A 22,951-nucleotide genomic window follows, 5' to 3' on the forward strand; every position below is an offset into this window, starting at 1 on the left:
GCAATTCTTGAGTACTTCATTCCTTTTACTGCCAAATATTATTACTCATATGGTCACATCACACATTCTTTATTCATTCATCAGTTGACAGACATTTAGGTCCTCTCTCTCTCTCTGTATGTGTGTGTGGGGGTGGGGTGGGGAAGGCAAAAGTAGACACCGAGCTTCTTCCTCAGTAGTTTGCCACCTTATTTTTCGTTTCAAAATGCCTGCATGTGTCTATCCACCACATGTGTTCATGGTCCCCAAGGTCAGAAGAGGGGAGTTGGATCTCCTGGAATCAGTTATGGATGATTGTGAGGCACCATATGGATGCTGCCAATCTAACTCAGGTCCTTTGGAAGAGCAGGGACTGCCTTTAACTGCCTTCTCTCTCTAGCCCTTTCCAGTCTGGTTGGCAGGGTTTTATTGTACAGACTGACCCTGAATTGAATGACCAGCCTCATGGCCCCCGGAGTGAATCACCGTGCCTGTCCTAAGCTTTTTGTTCTTTTTCGTTTGGGAAGACGTTACTTGTAGAACAGGCTTGCTTTTGAATTTGCTGTGCAGTAAATAAGGACTTTGGGGCTGGAGAAATGGCTCATTGGTTAAGAGCACTGTCAGTTCTTCCAAAGGACCCAGGTTCAACTCCCAGCACCCACATGGCAGCTCACAACTGTCTGTACCTCCAGATCCAGGTGATCTGACACCTTCACATCAATGCACAGTTAAATAGAATTTAAAAAGAGAGAGAGAGAGAATTGATAGGATTGTGCAAAAGTTACACGTGGGTTCACAAATCATGCCAGGTTCACAAATCACGCCACGCGACTGGTTCCATGTGGGAGGTTTATTAGGGGAAGGAGAAGGGGTTGCAGAGACCTCTAGACAGGGCAGGAGAGAAAGAGAGAGGAGGGGCTTCCACTTCTCTTATAAGATGACCTGGAGCATGCGCAGGTGGTCCAAAGGTGGTCTAGTGGTCTGCAGGTGGCCTCAGATGCCGGAGGATAAACAGTTCGTAGGGTCCCTTGCCGCTGGCCGTGGAGATGCCTGCTTACTGATTCCAACAAGAATGACTTTGAATTCCTCCCTGATCCTCTTGTCTCCAACTGGTTATGCAGAGCTGGGGATCAAGGCCAAGACTTCATGAATAATACTACCTGAATACTCTACCAGGAAGTACATCTGCAGCCCTAATTTTTTAAAAAAAGATTTCTCTCTATTTTTAATGATGTGTTACTGCTGTGTGGCTCTTGGCTCACGTGTACAGGTATGGGGGAACAGAGGTATCAGGTCCCCTGGATTTGGAGTTACTGGCAATTGTAATCAGTCTTTATCACCCCTTTTCTTGTTTTTACATCATCACTAGCTAGTCAGAACCACATTAAGAACATAACATGGTATTTTGCCTATTTTTAGACTTGATAGGAATGTGTCACATACGTACTCTTCTGCAATTTGCCTTCTATTTTGGTTGATACTGTGTGTGACATTTCTTTCTTAAGCGGTGCAGCTCTAAACGCTCATTTCTTTGTCCACTTGTGTTACTCGCAGCTCCCCCTCTCTAGGGGTCTTCCCTCACCCCACCACTCACCTAAACCACTTTTCCGGTTTTCTTTCTCCACCACCCCTCCAGCCCCGCTTCCCCCTTTCTTCCTTTTGGTATTTCACTCTGAGCTCAAGCCTGTCCAGAATATGACTCTGATGACCCCCACACACACATATACCATGAACCCTGACAGGTCAGGAGAAGGTAGGAAAGATAGGTGGAGCCTTTAGCCTAAGAGCCTTATGATGGGTATGGGAGAAAAGGGGAAGGAAGGAGAAAGAGGATGAGAAGGGAAAGCCATCCTCCTAGAAGGCAGCCATATTACGTTTAAGAAAGGTCAGCCAGGCTGAGGAGTCCTGGAGCCATAGTAGCTAGTTTGGACTTGCATCCTACCTGGATGAATGAATGAATGTACCTATATACATATATATTATAAAATATATATGAATATATAAAATCCCATTGGTTCTGTTCCTCTACAGAACTCTAATAATACAAACATGTTCATCATTCAAATGTGAAAATCATATAAATAGGAATGCAGAGAGAAATCTGAAGGCTGGGTGGTACCAAGCTTGCTTAGCATGCATAGGCCCTGGGCTCTTAACTCAGCACTCTAATTAATACTAAACAACACACCCCACAAATTTGGTTTGGAGGAACATCCTCCTTTTGAGACAGGGTTTCTCTGTGCAGCCATAGCTGTCCTGGAACTCACTCTGTAGATTAGGCTGGCCTCTGAGATCCACTCAGAGATCCACTTGCCTCTGCTTCGTGAGTGTTGGGATTAAAAGGCCTGGGCCACCACTTTTTCTGGCCCTACATTTTTGGGTTTCACTTTGTAGCCTCTCAGGAACTTAATATGAGACTAAGCACCTAATGCTGTCTCCCAGATTGGTCAAGTGCCATCACACCTGATTATGTTCATCTATTATGTGTGTGGGTGGTGGTGGGGGGCACAGACCTGCGCCATGGTGTATATATATATATATACAGAGGTCAGAGGACAACTTGTGGGAGTAGATTCTCTCCTTCTACCACGTGGTTCCCAGGAATGGTACTCAGGCTTGATTAGCAAACATCCTGTTCAGCTGAGTCATCTCATCAGACCAAGCTTTTTTAGTCAGTCTGCTCCCAGCTTCTGAAGGCTCCCTATCAGCTTTGCCCTAATGCTATAAAAGCAGAACATCAATTTTCCTACACAGAGCTCATTTTGTCCACACATCCTTGAAGCCCCCGCTAGGTACTCTCCCTTGGCCTCCAGCTGAAATAACCTTGGAATTTTGGTGTGGATTTTTCTTGAAGCACCTGGCAGCGTTTTATTGTCTTAGGAGTAATTCCAGTTTACCCTGAATTCTTCAGTCTTGATCCCTCTGGGTTGGTCTTAGGTTGCTATGCAACACCAACCCGGGACCCATTTTGGTCCTCCTACCTACAGATTGAGGTGATGCTCTACGTAAGCAATCTCTCTACAATTTGAACAATGTTCAGTCTGGAGTGGGGAGAGTTTTGGCACTGGATGACAAAAACTCTGTAGAAAAATGCTTGTGTAGTTTTTTTCATGATTATAAAAGTTGATAAGAACAAAACAAACAAACAAACAAACAAAAAACAAAAACATGGAACAGAAATCTTGCCTGTTGCCTTTTCTGCATACATTCCAAATTTCACTCGGTAACCCATCTTCCCAACAAAAATTTCTCTAATCTACATGGAGTCATCTAGCCACATTACATTTCCTCATTCTTGCCTGTCTGGCTACAGGCATTTGCAGGCCTCCTCCAGCCCTACCTTCCCCATCTTGGTGTACTTAAGATTCCACTTGATAACTAGATGTTGGAATGCTATGGCAGTAACTGGAAGTTTTCAAAACCCATCTTTCCTTTTTGATTTGTGTCTAGTGTTGGAGGGGAAAACTAGCTGCAAGGGAGCCTGGTAGTTGGCAGCTTTCCAGCCTTTGTCTTTAGGAGAATGGAGTTAAAGGACTGTGGAATGGTCTACTTGACAATACTAGTAGATACTGTTAGAAAAAAGTAGTAGCAGTAGAAACATTGTGAAAGTGCAAGACCTTGCTGATCAGGTTAAACAGAATAATAGAACAAAAAGAGGCCTAGAGGAAGAAAAGTGACAATAAATATAGCATTTCAGGAAAAAAAGCTTTCCTCAAGAACCAAGTTGTGTGGGACCATAGTAGGTGAAGGTCAAAAGCAATGCAAATCGACCAGGACAACCCAAGGAGAAAGGGAGCAGAAGATCTGAGGGCTGCATATACTGGTACATGTCTATAACCCCAGCTAGTCAGGAGGCTGAGGCAGGACTATTGAATCTAAGAACTGGAAGAAAGTAAGAGAACTCTGTCTAAAAAAAGAAGCAAGGTGTGAATGGTCGTATAGTTTTTTAGCAAGCATGAGGCCCAAGAGAAGATCAGAGAGACAGATCTAAGAATCAGACTCTTGGAATGGGATGACAGATCATATTCTCAGCCCAATTCCCCTGAACTCTGTAGTTTATTTTGGTTTATGGAAAGGAAATTGTTTGCAAGTTGCCCATAGGGAATCCATCATCATCATTTAAAAGAAACCAGTGACAACTGCAGCACTTTAGGAATACAAAGGATGCAAAGTACTTCAATTTGCTCCTTTCGTCAACAGGTTTATTGCCTTTTAAGAAAATTTTTGTAAAATATAAATACAAAGGCAGAGAATTTACTTACAAAGTTAAAGCACAGATTTCAAACATAAACACACAATTCAGAAAATTTTAGTTTTATGTACATTTTCAAGCAACCTCAACATATTATGTTAGTTTTCAATATTTTACAGGGTACAGAAAAAAATAGCTCAAAGTCTTCTTTAAATAAGAGCATAAAATGTTTAAACATATAAACAATCCGGTTTGATGTGTGAAAAGTAATTTCACAGCTTTTAAATTAGGGTACAAAAGTTTCATACAGTTAGTTGTTGTGTGTGGATATGGTTTGAATTTATATTACATACTACTGGAGCACATCCAATAGCATTTACCTGGTGTGAGCAGGTACTCTGTAAACAAAACGTAAAAGTACATCACCACCAAGTGCCTCCACCCAATTCACTCCCCCAAACCAACCACACGGTTCTGACCACACAATACACTCATGGCCTGACTGTCACCAGAGCTATGTATGAAATTAAAGTATGGATCTCCTTTTCTTTTCTTTTCTTTTTTCCTCCTTAGAAAAGAACAGAAAAGAAAATGTTCCAAGTAAAAACAAACGTACATATCTCAAAGCATGTGTGCACTGAAAAACAAAGACATTTGAACAGCTTCATAAAAACTGACTTAAAAGTTTAGAAAGAAAACACAGGCTTCTAAGTTCTTCTGACTGGAATAGCTTCTCTTATATAAAGAGATATTTTCATATGTAATAGTGTCCTTTCTTTACAGAAATCGCCAGAGTTATGACACATATGCACAAGGATTAACACTATTTAAACACACTGTACACAGTGGGTGGGTGGGGCGCACGGCTCACCAGTAGTCCTCCGGGCTCACATCGCTGGGCTGGAGCCACTCCACGGTAGAGCCCAGCAGAGTCTGGAGCTCATTGGTGAATTCCACCAGATCCAAAAGCTCCTTGCTTTCCGGGTTGAAGGCTTCCAGGTCTTTGGGGCAGGAGAACAAGAGACTTGCAGAGACCTGTCGGTAAAACTCGGCCTCCGCAATGGTGACGATTTCCATATTGGGAAAATTGCATCGAAAGATGCGGGAGGACATTTTCAACTTCTTGAGCACATCCGAGAGCAGAAGCCAGTTCCGTGGCCTATAAAATACAAAGGGGCGGGAGTCAGGTTTCTGGGGCAAATGGAAAGGTTACTACTACACCCTGACCAGTTTGGGGCACTAAGCAGGGCCAGCTGTCATCTTTTCAACCCTCCTGACAGAGTAACTGCGGGGATCTTGACACAGATCTCGTTTGTATAAAAGAGAACATCCACCAGGATTTGAACAAGCTTCCCCGTGATGGCTGTGGCTGGCGATAAATGGGTAAAGTCCTGCCATCCAGCTCTGGTGAAAACTTGTTTCATGCTTATCCAGTGGACCCCATAGTCACAGAGGAAAAGCAGGCCTGCACCCCAACCTCTCTGACCTCTCCAAGGACCCTCACTGACACACCACTAATCACAGAAGGTGTCTCTCCTCCCCTTTTCCTAGTCCATCCCCATCCTTCAGTGGCGTGGTGACACTTTCGACAAGGGATACTCAAATGGCTTTTACAACTCAACGCCGTTTAGAATTTCTGCTGCTGTTTGTAGTGGCATATGTGTTCACAGCTTCACAGCCAGAGGACATTACTCATCAAAAATTTGGGGGGGGGAGGAGGTTGGAGACAAGGTTTCCCCATGTAGCCATAGCTGAACCAGAGTTCACTCTATAGACTAGGCTGGCCTCGAAATCACAGATCCTCCTGCCTTTGCCTCCCTGAGTGCTGAGACTAAAGGTGTGCATCACCACAGCCTAGCTTATTAAACACTTGTCAACACACAGTATAGCAGTTTCTTGACATGTACACCCCAAAGGACTGATTATTAAGGTGCAGAGGCACACACATAGGAGAAACATGGAATCTAACCAAATGGCACAGGATGGACTCTTAAGTGTGAGTGCCCCATTCTTAGGTAAGGAGGTAGTTTTTCACTACAGTCCAATTATACTTTAAGTGCTTTGGGGAGCTCCTAGGGTGACTTCTCTGGGGATGGGATGACAGCTGCTAGGGGAAGACTCATTTCTTAAGTGTTGTAGTATCCAAGATGGCGGCTCTTCAGGTCCTGCTTTCTCATGAGGGCAATCTATATCACGCTTTATGGTTAAGGCCCATTTCCACTGAGCATAAATAACCAAGCTATCTGGACACTTATCCAAGGTTTTCAGGCAGCTAAGGAGCTACCCACTCATCTCCCTTCATCTGCCAAAAGGGACAAACTGCCTTGGAAGCAGCTTGGCTACTTTTGTCCCACAGATGGTCATGCTTACCCCTGAGCGACGGACACTTGGATGTTATAACACGGCAATAGAGAGGTCTCAGAAAATTCAAACTCAAACATATCACTGTAGGAATCCTCTTCTTCATCTTGGTCTTCTGGTCCAGGGGGGTTAGCCAAAACATCATAGCCACTTTCATCATCTGGTTCTAATGTAAGGCGAGAGAGAGAGAGAGAGAGAGAGAGAGAGAGAAAGAGAGAGAGATCAGTTAGCTACAGAATATTTCACCTGGCTCCCCATATTCAGACCTCTAACGATATGCTTCAGCCACCTAGTACTTCTTCCAGTGCCCACCTCCTACCTTCCTCTCCCAGCACAAGCAGGAACATTGTAAGAAGCCACTCACTCACTCACTCCCCACTGTACCACAAACAAGTGATGCTTACCGCAGACACAGCTACCATAGAATTCCCAAGAGCCACTAGAGTCATCATCACGGCGACCCTGTAGGTCGTTTAAATAGTCTGTGGAGAGATGGGGGTGACAGAAAATAAAATATACTGGCAAGCTAGGTGTGGTGTCACACAACTGTAATTCCCAGAACTCGTGAGGCTGAGGCAAGAGGATTCTAAGTTTGAGGCCAGCCTGGGGCAGCCTGGGGCATGCTATGAGATCCTGTCCCCACACAGAACGAAACTCGCTTGATGGCAAAAAAATGCTGTTCGAGCTAGTGTGCATTTCCCCTCTACACTCAGAATAGACCGGTTTGTGAGTGTGCCTGCACGCTATATCTCAAGTCTTAGAAGCTTTCTGTGGCACATGACTGTTAACCTGACTTGCTGAGGGACAGGCCACCCCAGCTTAGCAAATGAGAGCAAAGCTTTGCAGCTTCCATATATAAAACCAAGGAAGAATCGTGCTTGTACACCTTGTCTCCGTACCACTGAGCAACTTCTCCCAGCAAGTACAACTCAAGGTGGGCACGGGCGGGTCATGGGCCAGTGAGGGAATTCTTTCCCAGTAAGTGTCTGATAAGTAACTTAACCACAAGTGCCTGACAGTCAGGCTTTGTGCTGCTGTTCTCTGATCTGGTAACACCTGGGGCTTAAAAGATGGGTTTACTCTAAGACCCAACACCACCACACTGAACTGCATACTCAGGTGGTTGTATAATTTCACAGACTTGCCACAATTAGGTGAAAAATGGATCTGTACAAAAGGAAACAAATGAACCAACCAAACAACCAAAACTTCCATGAAGAAACCAAATGGTTTCACTACCATAGGATTATACCATAGAAAAATCTTTACTTCCTGCCTAGTCACACCCAAATCTAAAATACAGGTCCCACCTCTTCCCTTGAGATCCACCCCTTGGTGGTGTGGGTGAGGGTCCAGGGCTTCACACATGCTAGGCAAGTGCTCATAAACCAAAGCCACCCCCACCCCAGGCACAATTTATGACCCCCAACCCCATCCCACAGGCCTCACAATCCTCTCCCTTGCCTTTCTCCAAGTATCTAGAGGACTACAGGTGACTGGGTTTTGGTTTTTTTTTGTTTTTTGTTTTTGGAGTAAGATCATTCATTGAGCTACATCATACCTGTTAAAAACTTCTCCATAAGTTCACTGTGGGTCATCTTCATGATGGTTCTACCTGAGTATGTGGCCAAAGTAGGGTCAGCACCATAGGAAAGAAGCAGTCGGACAATTTCTAAGTGGTCATTCTCTACAGCATCATGCAGAGGCCTGGGAAGAGACACATCGGCATTAAGGTTGAGTGCTTGTTCACACAACGCGCGTGCACACGCACACACACTTTATATATACATGCATTCAGGGAAAATGGAATCTAGGCACACCGCCTACACTGGGCATCCTTGGGTGCAGGATCACTATCATTGTACAGTGAGGGAAACTAAGGAACAGTGACCAGCTCAGAGTCAAACAAACACCTACTGTTATGGACAACCTAACCCTCTAAAGACATGGGGAAGGGATCATTGCAGGGTCAGTTCTCAAACACATACCTATTTTGTCTTTAGGCCTAAGGAAGAACTTAAAATCTATGGTGAAAATGTCTTCAATGAAATGAGGTAGGGACAGAGGATGTCCTCCCCACTTAAGAATCCCACCACTGCAGAAGCCACTACAACAAGCAATTAATTACATTTTTTTTCAAAGTCAAACAAAACACCAGCCATCTCTGCTCTTAGCGGAAATTGTGAAGAGAAGCATCTCCCACGTCCTGCTCCAGCACTGTTTTCTCCAGCACCGTGTGCCTGGAAGCCAAGGGCTTATATTCACAGGACAGGACATACTACCCACTCCCAGGCCCCTGACTCAATGCTATTAGGAAAGCATGACACTCAGGAGGCAGAGGCAGGCAGATCTCTGTGAGTTCAAGGCCAGCCTGGTCTATAGAGTGAGTTACAAAATAGCCAGGATTACGTAGAAAGACCCTCTCTCTCTCTCAAAAAAGGGGGGGGGGGGCAAAAAAGAAGAAAGTGTAAAAGAGCCATAAGTTACCCGTTTAGCTATATATGACAAGGGAAATCCTTGTGCCCTGTCTCCCAGCAAGATGTTTGTGCTGACTCAGGACAAGGTGAACACCAGGGCCTGGCTGTGGGTGGTGACTAAGAAACCAGGAAAGGGAGGGACAGATGGTCTTCAGTCTGTGCCCAGGGGTGTCACAGCTCGTAGATACTTTCAATAGTGATTTCCCAGATGGCAATGAACAGCTCAGGGTTTGAAAAGGCAGCAACCCCCTGACTCTTCGTGAGGACCAGAGCGTCCTTGGAGGCTTTGGTCTGGGGGAGAACTGCAGAACTGGCCAAGACTGAGAGGTTTTTGCCTCCACCTGCCAGGAAAATCGGTTCAGGCCGATGCTAGCCTGGAACTGATGCAGGTGCAATTAGCTTTTCACCTCTCTCCCTGAGAGCTAGCCTGTTCCTCCAGAGGATGAAGATGCGAGGAGAAGACGACACACCACTGACCTGGTTCCATCTTGGGCACTGCAGTTGACATCAGCGCCATATTCGAGGAGGTGGCGAACAATGTTGAGCCATCCCCTGGCACAAGCTTCATGGAGAGCACAGTAACCAGCGTTGTCACGGTGATTCACATCGCAGATTTTGTTCTCCAGGCAATATAAGACCACTTCCTATGGGGGGGGCAGGAAAAACCATCCATCCGATCACCACACAGACACCTCATAAGGAGCACTTCTTTGTAGTTCTAAGACTACACACTGGGGCCTGAGAAGCCACTGTGGTTTTAGGTCATGCCTGGATGTTTACTGAAGGCCCACAACAGTGTGAAGGGCTCGGTGTGGCCCAGGGCTGTAGAGCCCCAGTCAAATGGTGTTTTACCACCTCCCAAGCCTCCAAAGGCTGTTTGTGGGGACACAAGCAGTGTACCCCAAAGCACTCGGCTCAGGGCTGAGGGAGCAAGCAGACACCTCAAAAGAGCTCCTTCAAAGCCAGCCATGGTGGTTCACACCTGTAATTCCCAACACTCATGAAGTTGAGGCCAGTGAAGTAACATGAGTCTAAGGCTAGCCTAGTATATAGAGGGAGACCACATCTCAACAAAACAATTCCAAGGGCGCATTTATCTTTACAATGACATCAGTGTTCCACAGGGGTTATCACAGATAGTAAACAACCAAGTTTAGGTAAAAGTAGGGACGCTCAGAATAGAGCAAAATGGAAAAGCTTCACAACATCCTGGGAACCAGAGCGGATCAGGAAGATTACAGCCCTGTGTAGCGGCTGTGGGCAGCCAGGCCTCTGAGGCACCACCAAGGAGTGACATGAAGACAAATGGGGTGGTAGACATCTAATCCCAGCACTCACTGAAGCAGGAGGATGACTTCAAGTTTGAGGCCCACCTTGATGGCAAAAGCAAACAAGCCAACAACCCAAACCATCAGACAGGTGGAAAAAAAAGAGACATAAAGATGGCTGGCAGACCAGTAGGTAATTTAATGGGATAGCCTTTGCCTGGCCGGAAATGCTCTGAGTTTCATCCATTCATACCACCAAGGACACCAAGGCCGCAAATAACCCGTCACTTTTCCTCACTTTTCACTCTACTCAAGACAGAATCAATGAAATACACTCTTATTTACTTAAGCCAATGACAGGAATCGGATAGATCACATACTACAACAAAACAGAACAAGCGCGCCCCTCCCCCTCTGCAGGAGGCAGCTGGTGTCAATAGTTTGCATCTGAATCACTATTATTAATCTCACTTCTTTAGCATGGTAAAATATTAATATGAGCCACTCCCAGTAAGCACAGCAGTAATTTATTCAATGTCTTATTACCACGATTAAGCAAGGTTTCCAACACATTGAACAGTATCTGTCACCAGGAAATAGGTTACGCTATCTTTCTCCAAGTCGTGCCAAGCAGTTCATTACGAACTTCTAAAAGTGAGGGTAAATAGTGTAGGGATAGCCTATCCGTGAAAGGGAAACCTCACTGGTAACACCGGGCCCCCCTTCGTGACACTGGGAGGACTCCCCTGTTAGATGTAAAATAGGGTTCCATCTGGCCACTCCGTTGACAAGAAGTGGGTTGTGAAAACTCCCTTCTGACCTTTCTAGGACAGTTCAGTCAAAGGTAAAGGCTTGCTTGGGTGCTAACTAGAAAGTTCCAGATGTCTCCTGTGAGCCTAAAGCTGCACGGCGGTAAGTCTGACCATCTGTGCCCTGCTGCTTCAGGTCGCCGCCGAAGCTCTCTGCTAAAACAAGGGAAGGAAGAGAGAAAGGCATGCTTGGCAAGGCATTTCTTCCTTCAGGTCCTAACCTGCCAGAAAGCCCACAAGGCTCTGAGCTCCCAGGCCACCTGCCCTGAGCACTGGTATCCAGGATACCGCATGAAGCCACTGCTCTTTTAGCAGGCCTTCACTAGCCAGACTCGAGTGATGGCTGCAATCTAATGAGTTGTGTGCCCCAGCCAGGAAGAGACCATGTCATGTGACTCTGGGATCGGCCCTGAGCACCACTGACTGCTGTGCAAAGATCAATTTATGTGGATCCCGGCGGTCTGCCTGGTGTCCTCTCAACCCGGGGTTTATTTGTTCTGACAATTATGGCCCTCACCTGGAAACCTTCATCGCTATAGGGCTGATTTGAGGGAATCTAGAAATGAAAGAAGTCAAAGCAGAAGGCTAAATCAATTCTCCCTTTTCCTGGAGGATGGCAGGAAAGGCAGCAGTGACCACACAACCAGGTGAGGCATTTGCCATGACCTATCCTCACTTGGCTGGTGTCAGTAGGCCTGAGATCCACTCATTTGGTGTGGGTCCCACACCACTCTCCACAGCCTAGGAAACCCCAGGAAGAAAAGTGGGAGTGTTCTCCTTCAACACTTGGAGTGACTGCGGTCCAGAGGGTTCAAGGTTCCCAACCAAGGTGAAATATGAGACTCTTCACTCAAGCCCAGGCACCAGGTCTAGCTGGGAAGACTCAAAAGGCCCAATGGCTGTTCTAGCTGAAGGGCTTTGATCCAGGTGTGACCAGCAGTCATCCCTCTGACCCTCTGCCGGGGTCAAGCAAGTTGATGCCACCCTCTTAGGTGGGAGCCTTTTTTTTTTTTTTTACAGATGACAACTGTGGTCCCCAACAGAGAGAAGGGTGAAGATGTGTGCCTGCCCGACTATTTCTCTGCATCGGAGATGGGTGTGTTCGAAGGAAAGCCCACCCATTCCTAAACAAAAATCAAACTGTTTTTTTTTTTTTTTGTTGGACAATTCTGTTAAGAGGCCATAAGCCGAATGCCATTAACCATAAAATGCTAACCATAAAGACCATAAACCCGACATTGTTAATTAATTAAATGCCTCATTAACTTTTTTTTTAAACATGATTTATTTAATTCATAGAAAATGTAACCATCACCACTAAATGCACAAGCATGTGGTTGCATGCTGGCTTTTTAGCTGGAGAAATAGAAGCCTTCTCAGTCGGAGACAAGCAACCTAAGTGAGCCCAGCCTAGCTAAGACAAAGCTGAAGATGGGGTGCTGTAAACCCCCGGACTCACAATTAGCTGGAACAGAATCAGGGTGACAGGGATAGCCTTTTTATTGCACACGAGGTATCTTTAGCCAAAAACAAACAAACAAAAAAAAAAAACAAAAAAAAAACAAGAGTGGCAGAGCTCCCTCCTGGAAAAGTCTCCCGTAGCTGTGTGTTCAAACAGTTCCTTACAAAACCAGGAAATTGTCCTTCATTTAGAAAGTTTCAAATTGCCACACCGGATTGGCCCATCATCTAACATCTTAAATTCTGCCAAAAGAAATCCAGGAAAGTGGGATTCTGAGTCAGATATTTTAACATTAATAGCTAAAACATTGGGTAACGAATTTTACATATTGAAAATTACATCCGCCTGTATGTTGGAGAAGTCCAATACCTATTCTTGGGCCAAAGGCACAATGCCTTAAAAAAAAAAAATTCCATACAGTAGGCCCCAGACCTACTGGCTGTATAAAAACTGTTTCTTACAGAAACCACCAGGGTCTCTTGAGCCTTGCCATCTCTCTTTGCAAAGGAGTAAGACCTTTGGAAACGATCAAAGAGATCAAAGGCTAGGGTACAAGCCTTGTTTCTTTACAAGCAAAGAAGCCTGCTGCCCTTGAGGGAACCCTCCTTCCCTCGATGTCTTCCCTGGTGAGCTTGCCTGGAGCCCAGGTGCAGCACTGGCAGAGCCCCTTGGAAGGAAATCGATGCAGAGCACACCCTGTCCTAGGCGGTGATGCTCTCAGCTTGTGGGCAAACACAACCAGAGGCCACTTGCACTTAATCCACAGTAACTGAGCTAATTATCAGCCTCTCCATCTAGTTCTTTCTGAGATGCTCTAGAGATCTAAAAAAGAGATGTGTTGGTGTAAACAGTGGCATACACAAACAGAAACACGAGCGAGCGCACCCAAGGACTCTCCTTGCCTCAAGTTCCCACCCACAAAGCCACAATTCCCAGGCTGGGATCTGGGTTGACACTGGGCTGGGTAGACCCCACCAGGATGCACAACGGTATCTGAATGAAGATAAGGATGCCAGGGTTCTGGCGAAATCCTGCTAGCTCTAGCCTGCTGTGGGCCAGTGTGGATGCCGCCACCTCTTTCCCCGCACACCTCCACACTCAGCTTGCTGAGCTGCGTTTTATTTTCACCATCCAACTCCCAGGGGGCTGATGTCAGCATAAAAAAAAAAAAAAAAAAAAGCCTTTGCCCTGTAGGCTATTGCATCACAATTTCAACTGGCAAGTGTGTGTGGGGTACACAGGGGCAGAAGGAGCTTAGCTAGCTCCAGGAGGTTCTGAACTGTAGAAAGGGTATCCCTGTGGGCGAAGAGGATGACCGGAGCTGGGGAAGGTGATGAGACAGGGCTGGGCTTTGTGGGCACTGCTGAGGGTCCGTATCTTTCCAAGTTCTTCAGTCCCTCTGTAACTTTCCTCAACTGAAAGTGCAGATAACAGCAGTTACCAGCCCAAAGACGATGAAAGGGTAAAAACGAGATAGTGCGGATCATGCAGGCTTGGGAGCATACGGTGGAGTGCTCAGTTAGGGCCACACTGAGGGCACAGGTACAGCTGGCAGCAGTGAGTTTGGGGCAGAGCCCCCTCCAGGCTATTGTCTCCCCTCTCAGATACCATTCCAGTCAGTGCTGCCTTCTCCACCTCAGTCAACTCTCCCCACAGTCACTTCCTACCCCCTAAGACCACCTTTCTGCCAGCAACAGCATAAGCCACCCTAAATAGAGCTAATTGCTTCTCTACACCCTTGTTAATCACAAACCAAAAGAAATCATTAAAATTCCCCCCAGTAGCCAAGTCCTGGGTTGCGGCAGACTTTCTATCAGAGATAAGTGAGCAAGCCTGGCCTGGGCAGCATAGCTGCCTGAACAGAAACTGAACATGTGAGGACTTTCTCTTTCTCTCTCTCTACCCTGACAGAGCCAGCCATCAAAGAAAGAGACAGCAGCCAGCGAGGCTATTCCAAACATCCTCCTGGGCCTTAGAACAGCTCCTGAAGAAGAGCGGGGTCAGCTCTGCTCTCCAAGTTCCTCCCCAAAGCAGCAGCAGCAGCTGGCTGCTTAAGATCGAGAGAGGGCACAAGGACACTCACCTCATAGCCTAGCCGGGCAGCCCGCTGCAGGAGGGTCTCACCAGCATTCTTATTGACAATAAGTCTCCGTGCTTCCGGTGGCATGGGGCGAGACTGGGTGGTCTCCTGAGGGGAACTTGAGCGTGGAAGTTGTGTGGCCTGCGAAGCCGGAAGCAATTGCTGCAAACGGTCAAGGGGTTTTGGCTGCTCCTGCCTGGCTGGTGAGAGATCGTAGTCCGCACTGGGCTCGGGTCGTTTTCTGAATCTCCGCACAGTCATCTGTCAGAAGAGAGAGTGGTGAGACTGTGACCCTTCTTCTAACACACCCACTGCTTCTCTCTTTCCTCTACATGGAGCGGCAGGCCCACAGAGAAAGACACTTTTGTGGGGGGTGGGCTGTCAAAGGAGGGTTAGGGAAGACGGGGTTTCACTATTTCGAGTTTGAAACTTCACGGCCAGAACACGTGCTCTTCCAGGGCAGGAGTGATATACAGGGGGTGCAGTCCAGGAAAATGGGAGCTTAGCCCAGGAGAAACAGGCGTGAGGTGGGGGGGAGGGGGCGTGGCAGAAGGTACCTTGCTGTCAGTGCTCTCCAAGTAGTAGTCTCCTGTTATCGGCAAGCCCCTCCTGGACTCCTGAGGTATTAAGTGCTTGGTTTTGCACAGTCTCTTCCCGGATGGTTTCTCACTGTTGTCGGGGTATTTTTGCAGCGGGGAGGCAGCCCGGCAATCCCCCTCTTCGTCTGCGCACAGCACATCTGTCTTCTGGCTTTCTTTAATTTTCTGCTGTTTGGCAGGCAGCCTCGAGGCTGGCGTGCAGCTTGGCTGAGTCTGCTTTTTGCCACTTGCATTGGTGGATGAAACGCTCTTCATGGGCGGAGAGACGGAGAACACAGGCAAGCCTAAAGATGGAGGGGGGTGGGTGTGGGTGGGGGAGGGGGAGAAGAAGCAGGCGTTACACAGTTGTAGCCGATGCAGAGAGAAAAGCCCATTGTTAGCACTGATCACTGGAGCGGCTTCAGTTTTTAAAGATATACCAATTATGTTTTCAGAGCATTAATATTTTAATTATCTCACATTCAAATGGCAAATAAGTTAACCCTCAAAATGCCAAGTGGCAAGTTTCATCAAGGAGCCAGGATAAGAAGACAGAAACTGGCTCTTCTTGGTCTCCCCAGTCCACTGGGCTCAGGTGCTCAGAATCCAGATAACTTGAGGCAGCTTGAGCCTGGAAGGACCACATTGGTAAGGTTGTGGGGCCACCCAGCCTTCCCTTCCTGCCAGCCATATACTTGGAAAGCAGGAAGGAAGCAGAGAGAATACAGGGAATGGGGTGTGCATGGACGTCACAAGAATGCATCACTCGGCACAAAACCTAACCAGAGGTGACTCAGATGTCCTGTGTCCCCCTGCCCCCCAAAGGCCCTTTCCCATGGAATGAACACATGACCCATCCTCTAGAGGCAGAGTGGGTTGTCAGGAGGTGGTCTCTGCATACCTTGTTCATTGTCAGTGGTTTTGAGGGACTCTTCAGACCAGCCTCTGTTGCCTTTGGCCTCTGCCTTTTTCCTGCCAGGCTTCTCTTCAGTGATGTTATTCCCCTGGGAGGTGACCTCAGGCTGAGCGGCCTGGGTCACTTCCTTCCTGCTTTGCCGGCCAGGCTTGCTCTCGGCTGCCGACACCTGCTGCTCCCACCGTTCTCTAAGGTGCAGCAAGTGGCGTTGCTTTTTAGGATGGAGCCCTGTTAATTCAATGCACACCTTCAGGTTGGTCAGCTCACTATAATGTGGGTCTTCTAAGTGGTTAGAGGAACTGTTTGTCATTTCCCTCTCAGGCCAGTCATCTAATGGAGAAATAACTACAAATTAATCAAAAAGCCCCATGGGGAGGGAACAAACTGTCTTACATAGCACCAGTGGGGTGGGGGAAGGGAAGGGTGTGGCCACTGTCTCTGCTTCAGGCAGGTCACGTATTTTTCTTTGGCCGCCTCTGGGTTTGGAGGGAGGGGAGGTGGGTGCCGCCTCCCCAGGGCTTCAGGGCATTGTGGGAATGGCAAGGCTGCACCAAACCCCTGCTCTCTGTCTATGGGAGGGAGGGGGAACTGGTGCTGCAAAAACCCCCACTGTGTCCCCGCAATCCAGACCTCAAGTGTGCCCTCTGTGGCTGCATGCACAGGCCTCCCAAGCAGGCAGTAGAAGCTGGCCGGGCTCACCTTTGGAGATTCGTCTCCGCTTGGCTTTCAGAGGGTCCTCTGGCAGCTCTTCCACGGTGGTCTCAGTGTGGGTGTGGTCACCTGACACTTTGCGTTTCCTGTCTAGCCGGAGGGTGGGACTGTGTGGCCCGGTGTCCATTACTGCCTGGTCAGTGGGTGGCTCACTCACGGGCGGCCTCTCCAAGAAATACTTTTCCACAGGAACATTTTTGTCCTCTGGGGCTGCAAAGAGATCGTGTTTGTTTCCAGTACTATACTCGCCTGCAGTGGGAGAGAGACAAGAATACAGAAATGAAGGTCCAGATCCTTAGACAGAGGCAGGATAGGGGGAATAGATGCTGTGTGTGACCAAGGTGACCAAACACCTGACAAGTCCGGGGAGACAGGGATCCTCACCCATTAGAAGCATGGAAGCAAGATAAACAGAACTTTCCAGAGAAGGGGCATGGCAGAACGAGTCAGCAAGTGCAGCAAGATAGGTATCTTATCTTTCTAACCTTCCTGGAGTGGAGCCAGGGGGAACCCAGAAAGCACTGAGGTACCCACACCCTCAACTTAGTCTGGTTAAACTAAAAATCTCTGGGGAAGCATTTGTTCAAGTCATTATTTTGAAATACATAGGGGCAGAGGGTTGTAGTAATGGAATAAAGATCCCTGAAATGTCATTTATCCAAGGAGCAACAACATCTATGTTTATTTGAATGGACAGACAGAAGGTGAAAAATGAGGACTGCAAATGGGAGTGTTGAAAGAAGTCTAGGACCTTAATAGGTAAGAAGGGTTAAGACCCCTGCAGAACCAAGGGAGGGGGTTGCAAAAGGCAAGGATGTCTCAGCAGATCTACAATTTCAGAGACAAAGTTAAAGGGTTCAATCTGATGGCTGCCCACAGAAATCCCTACCACTAAATGAGGGAGCTGATCCCATTTACACAGGGACTCAGGTCATCCAACCCTCCCGCATACAAACATCGATAGAGGGCCCCCCCAACTGTGTCTTTTGTAGTCAGACAAGCATTAAAAACAACAACAAAAAAAAAAACAAACAAACAAAACAAAAACAAACAAACAAACAAAAAACTGCTGGCTTTATTTCCCGACGGCCACTTTTGTTCTCTGTATATTCATGGGGACAGGAGAGCCAGTAGGCACCTACCTTTTCTCTGAATCACCACAGCCCAGCATCACTTCCTATTGCTGTTCTAGCCAAGAAGTGACCCATAAATTGCTCTGGTATAGCAGCTTAATACACAACAAAATATAAACACTATGGGAACCAGTGAGATGGCTTAGCAGATAAAGCACCTGTTATCAGCTCTGAGGAACTGAGTTCCAACCCTGGGACCTACATGAACTGTCCTCTGACATTCACATGTGTGTTCATACACACAAAATAAATCCCACAAACAAACAAACACCTACTATGTAAGGACCACCATAAGATTCCGTGCTGGCTAATGGACCACTAAAATGATCCTACATGTTCCTGGGGGTGTGGGCTTTGGTAACACTGCAGGTGTTATTTTGTAAATGGAATAAGCATTTACTTCATTGGCTGAGCTCAATCCATTTCCAATTCCACCCCCTACTTCTGACCAGCTCTGCTCATGCCTCATCAACTTCTCTCAAGGGCAATCCAGCATTGTGTGGCTGTCAGCTGCGGGGTGACAGCACCTTAGGGAATGTGGGACTGGATCCAATCTGAGCTAAGGAATGTCCCCAACTGCTCTTCCTCCTCATTGTGGTACCTATAGATTGAACAACCAGCAGCCAGTTTCCTTGGAGGCACCTAGCTCAAGGACATGGTCAAAGAAGGCCTTCGGCAATGGCAATGTCCTGCCGTAAGGCTTTGCAGCAGCCAGAGAAGACACGCAGGCTGCCACAGATGACTGAACTCATCTCGGCAGGGGTCTTGAACATAGCAGGCCTCAGGGTCTCACTTGTGCTAGCCACTCTGTGACCCTCTTAACTGCTCTGGCACGAACAGTACATGGCTTTACAACTTGGCCACTCTGGGCCATAAAGTGGGGACAGTAAGACCAGCTGCCTCTCCTCTAGGGATAGGCTTCATCAACTTGGGCTCCTCAGGGCAGAGGGAAGGGCCGGGGAAACTACTTGTGCAGGATGCTAAGATTCTTAAGGCAGCTTGAATTTATTCCAGTAAATTCAAGTGAATTTTATTCTTTTAAATTTATTTATTTATTTTTATTAATGACAGTTTATTCACTTTGTATCCCCGCTACAGACCCCTCCTTCATCCTCTCCCATGCCCCTCCCCCAGTCCACTGATAGGGGAGGTCCTCTTCCCCTTCCCTCTGACCCTAGCTTATCAGGTCTCATCAGACCTGGCTGCATTGTCTTCCTCTGTGGCCTGGTAAGGCTGCTCCCCTATCAGGGAGAGGATGGGGGAGAGGCCATCCACTGAGTTCATAATAGAGTCAAGTAAATTTTAAAGTGTACTCCTTCACCTCATCCCTTTGTAGGTGACATGAAAAGACAGTAACTGGTTAATGTCATAACCGTCTATGAGTCACTCACGATCAGACAGCATATGCCGTGTGGGGCCTTATCCAGATTGCACTGCCCCATCTTATCCCTTTCCAGCATCACATCCCCTCCTGCCAATCATCTATAAGACTCTCTCTACCCTGAGTGTTTTACATTCACTCTCTAGTCTTACAGCTGAACTCCAGGTCTCACAATGACCTGTACAACTAAGCCATCTTCCTTGGGGAGGTTTTCCACTGGAGTTTTCAGCCTCATTGTTAACTCCTAACAGCGACACGAAGCTTATCTCGATCATTTGAACTTTTGCCCAAGGTACCCTGGTAAAACCACCTGAAAGACTATTTCATGGGCAGGGATCAGCTGCCTCTGTTCCTCACACTACCGGAACATTGCTAAAAATCAAGAGTTTCTCTATCTCATTCTCTTCTGGAATTCCTCCATCTGGGCAAACCTACACAAAGGGTGTAAGAAAGGTGTCCCTACCACCCCATCACCAGCTACTCATTATTGACAGAGAGGCCAGCAAGAACAGAAAGCATTGCTCACTAGCTCTTTCCCTCCCTACTATTCCCCATCCACCTGGCCACTGCATTCCTGAGCCTCAAGAGCTGCGAATCACTGGAAGGCAAGGCTTATTCTGCCTTATCCTGAGGAAACTCCAGAGTACTGCCTATTCTCTCTCCCGCCCCAAATTATCATCCAGAACCCTCACTGAGGGATCTGGGGTTCATACTAGCCCACATACCATCAGTGGAGCCATTTTCCTCCTTCATTTTCCAAATCTTTATGAGTTAACCCTTCTTCCAAGCCTCTAAGGGCAACGATTCTCCTTTCCTTCAGGGAAGCCCCAGAGATCTGGACCAGGATGATGCCAGGAGCTAAGAGTATATCCCTACTGCGGTCGTCAGCCAGGGGAAACTCTAGATGATTCCCATCTACTTCAACTTGGACCTCCTCAGATGGGGCCAGTCCAACCACTACTTAACAAGATCACCCTTAGAGCAAAGGAGGTAGTAGGCTAACCACCAGGCTCTACCACTGCTCATACTCTTGGCTCTTTGGTTACCCCATGTAGGCAGATGTGGGAGTAGCTGTGCTGTTCAGTATGACACTTGCTCCCTATAGCAAGGTCATATGACTTGCATCACATACATCCCATAATTCATCATGACTGAGCTCCCATGCTATACCTCACAGAAGCATCACCATGGCAACATTTACAAAATCACCATGGCAACAAAGGAACTTCATCACTGTGGCAGCCATGCCCAGTAAGCCCTAAACAAGATGGGAGAAGTTTAAGACTTCTGAGGGTCATCCTAGATGTCGGTCCCCCTGGGCAGGTAGCTAGCTCCGTTACCCCCAGCACAACAGAGCTGGTGACTCATACCAAGACATCTCTGCAGCTTATAAAACATGCGGGTACTGTCTTGGGGGAGAAATTCCCCAAGTGACAAGTTCCCACAAAGCCCCTTGACTCAAGCTTCCTCTTAGTAGGTTCCAGGTCTACCCCATCCAAGAGACTGGCAAGGGACTAAGTTGCTTATGTTGAGGAAAGACCAAGTTAATGCTTCCTTGTCCCTCCCCATCTCTAGAACATCACTGATAATCCCTACCCATGAACTGTCAAGTGTGGAGGAAAAGTGCTTCACTCATTCAATCAAATTCTACAATAATTTAACTCAGCCACCATATCAAAGGGGGGGCAAATGAAAACCCTGGTCACGGTCCCTTCCAAGAAGACAGAGCAAAACCATCTCAGAAGGGGAAGGGAGCAGAGACTGGAGGGACATCCCTACAATTGCAGCATCTAAGAGGGTGAGGCAAGGAGGACCAAGGCCAGCCTGGGCTCTGTGGTTAAGACTCCACTTCTACCAAAACAAACAAAGAAAACGTGGGAATAGATAGTTAAAACCTAGGACCCCCTACTCCAAATCCCTACCCTAGTTCCCATAGGCAAATGGCTTGGCTCCTGCCCTGCCCCACCCCCTTTGTTACATCTGTGAGATGTAAAGGGGTCCACCCATGAGGAGCACAGCCCAAGCCCATCTGAGCTGTGACAGACAATATGGCTTGGTAATTTGAGATCTAAGAGTCCCTGTCTTCCCCACAATGAGAGCCAGTACAATGGTTCAAGTCAGCAGAAAAGTATGGGGATAGTGACATATTCCTTCTTGAAAAATAAGCCTCTTGCCTATCACCTACAGAGCCCTGTCTTGGTACCCCCAAATAGCCCACTTGGAGGGGGAAGCCAAGCCACTCTAATTTCTTGTCTCTAGGGTCAGCAGGAAAAAAAAATGGGAAAGAGGTGGACCCTTCAGGCAGCTAGGTGGGCAGACTTAGACTTAGACTTTTTACCCCAGGGCAGTGGCTACTCTGGGCCATGCAAAACCTAAAGAAAGGATCAAAAGGCTGGAAGCTGTCCAAGTCCCCACCTCTCAACCTCTTGTCACAGTTGTCTCTCACCATCCACTCAGAATAAAGGGGACTCTCACTTGTGGGTAGCACCTCCCTTCTAGAAGCACCTTACCTACTTCTCAGTTCTTAGAGGCCTTGCCAAGAGCTTCTGTTTCAGGGCAACTCACAAGGTGCTGGAGATGCGATTGCTTTGTGTCCACCATGAGCACCAGAGTGCAGGAAGGCTTTCTTTGCCTTCACCCAAGAGCAGCCCAGATCTATTGTTGCCCTGTACACATCCTGTGACAGGGAGTGTATGGATATATATTCACATGCACATCGAGTCCCTTGGGAAAGAACGTCACTTGCTTGCCAGAGACTACCTTTCCCTTTAGGACCAACTCAGAGCAATCCTTCTTGGTCTGACTGTTACTGCAGTGTGGTCAGAGCATTTGCTGGATGAAGTGGGGGTACTGGAAGAAAGATGGCACTCTAGATAACCAAAACACATGTTCCCAAGCCAGAAATCTTCAGATGCCACCAGGCACCATACAGGGAGCTACACCTTCGAGGGTAATGACACAAGGCTCTCAAACACACTGAGACTGGCTTTGTCTAGGAGGCTTCTGCAACTGATGACTTCCAGGTTTACCCTGACGCTCTAATTCGTCTTCCCTAACAAGGTTTGAGGGCCAGAGCAGGCCTCACACCTTAGACATTAAACACTTGAAGAAACCAAAGACCTTCACCAAGTGTTGTATACACCCTCAGGATTCTTCAGAGTTCAGCCCATGAGGGGACCCACTGTTGAGCCTGAAGCCTCCTTAGAAAGGCACTTTTCGCTCCAGAACATAAACCATCAGGTGCCTGGTGGGCCTTTCACATAAGCCATACTTGGGTTCTAGACCCAAGTCCCGATGGCAGCAGACAAAGTCAATGAATACCTGTTGCCATCTTTCTGGTGCTCTGGCCAACCTTTATCCCATCTCAACAAATCCTAGATGAGAAAAACCCCAGTACATTTTACATTCCACTTTATAGACTGTCACGTGTGAGAGGGGCAAGGCTAAACAGTATCATTCTAGCTACTACAAAAAAGAACTGACCCTTACCAACCACTTCCTATGGCTACATTTAACTGGGCTGTCACTCACTTTGCACCTAGTGTTTCTTAAGAAGACCATGTCCTCGAAAAGAATCCCAGAGGCACCCAATTCCCAGCTGCAA

The 22,951-nt window shown here is 47.3% G+C and overlaps 1 protein-coding gene across 12 annotated transcripts in view; it reads right to left on the minus strand.

Annotated features, from left to right (window-relative positions):
• Positions 1-815: 815 nt before the first annotated feature.
• The window catches only part of Bcor (BCL6 corepressor), a 117,436-nt gene continuing 95,300 nt past the window's right edge, over positions 816-22,951 (minus strand). For 5 of the 12 annotated variants that reach the window (XM_021643618.2, XM_021643619.2, XM_060375379.1 and 2 more), the window contains 10 exons: positions 16,822-17,082; positions 16,108-16,452; positions 15,186-15,511; positions 14,632-14,889; positions 9,487-9,653; positions 8,094-8,239; positions 6,937-7,014; positions 6,542-6,698; positions 5,043-5,330; positions 816-1,102 (listed from right to left, as the gene is read on the minus strand). In XM_021643618.2, coding sequence (XP_021499293.2) covers positions 1,093-1,102; positions 5,043-5,330; positions 6,542-6,698; positions 6,937-7,014; positions 8,094-8,239; positions 9,487-9,653; positions 14,632-14,889; positions 15,186-15,511; positions 16,108-16,452; positions 16,822-17,082 — 2,036 coding nt within the window. In that variant the 3' untranslated portion in view covers positions 816-1,092. Of the gene's footprint in view, positions 1,103-4,159; positions 5,331-6,541; positions 6,699-6,936; positions 7,015-8,093; positions 8,240-9,486; positions 9,654-14,631; positions 14,890-15,185; positions 15,512-16,107; positions 16,453-16,821; positions 17,083-22,951 lie in introns of those variants that run through there. The other 7 variants (XM_021643626.2, XM_021643624.2, XM_021643622.2 and 4 more) reach the window with 4 other exon arrangements.

The sequence above is a fragment of the Meriones unguiculatus genome, chromosome X, assembly GCF_030254825.1.
Source record: "Meriones unguiculatus strain TT.TT164.6M chromosome X, Bangor_MerUng_6.1, whole genome shotgun sequence".
NCBI classification, from domain to species: domain Eukaryota; kingdom Metazoa; phylum Chordata; class Mammalia; order Rodentia; family Muridae; genus Meriones; species Meriones unguiculatus.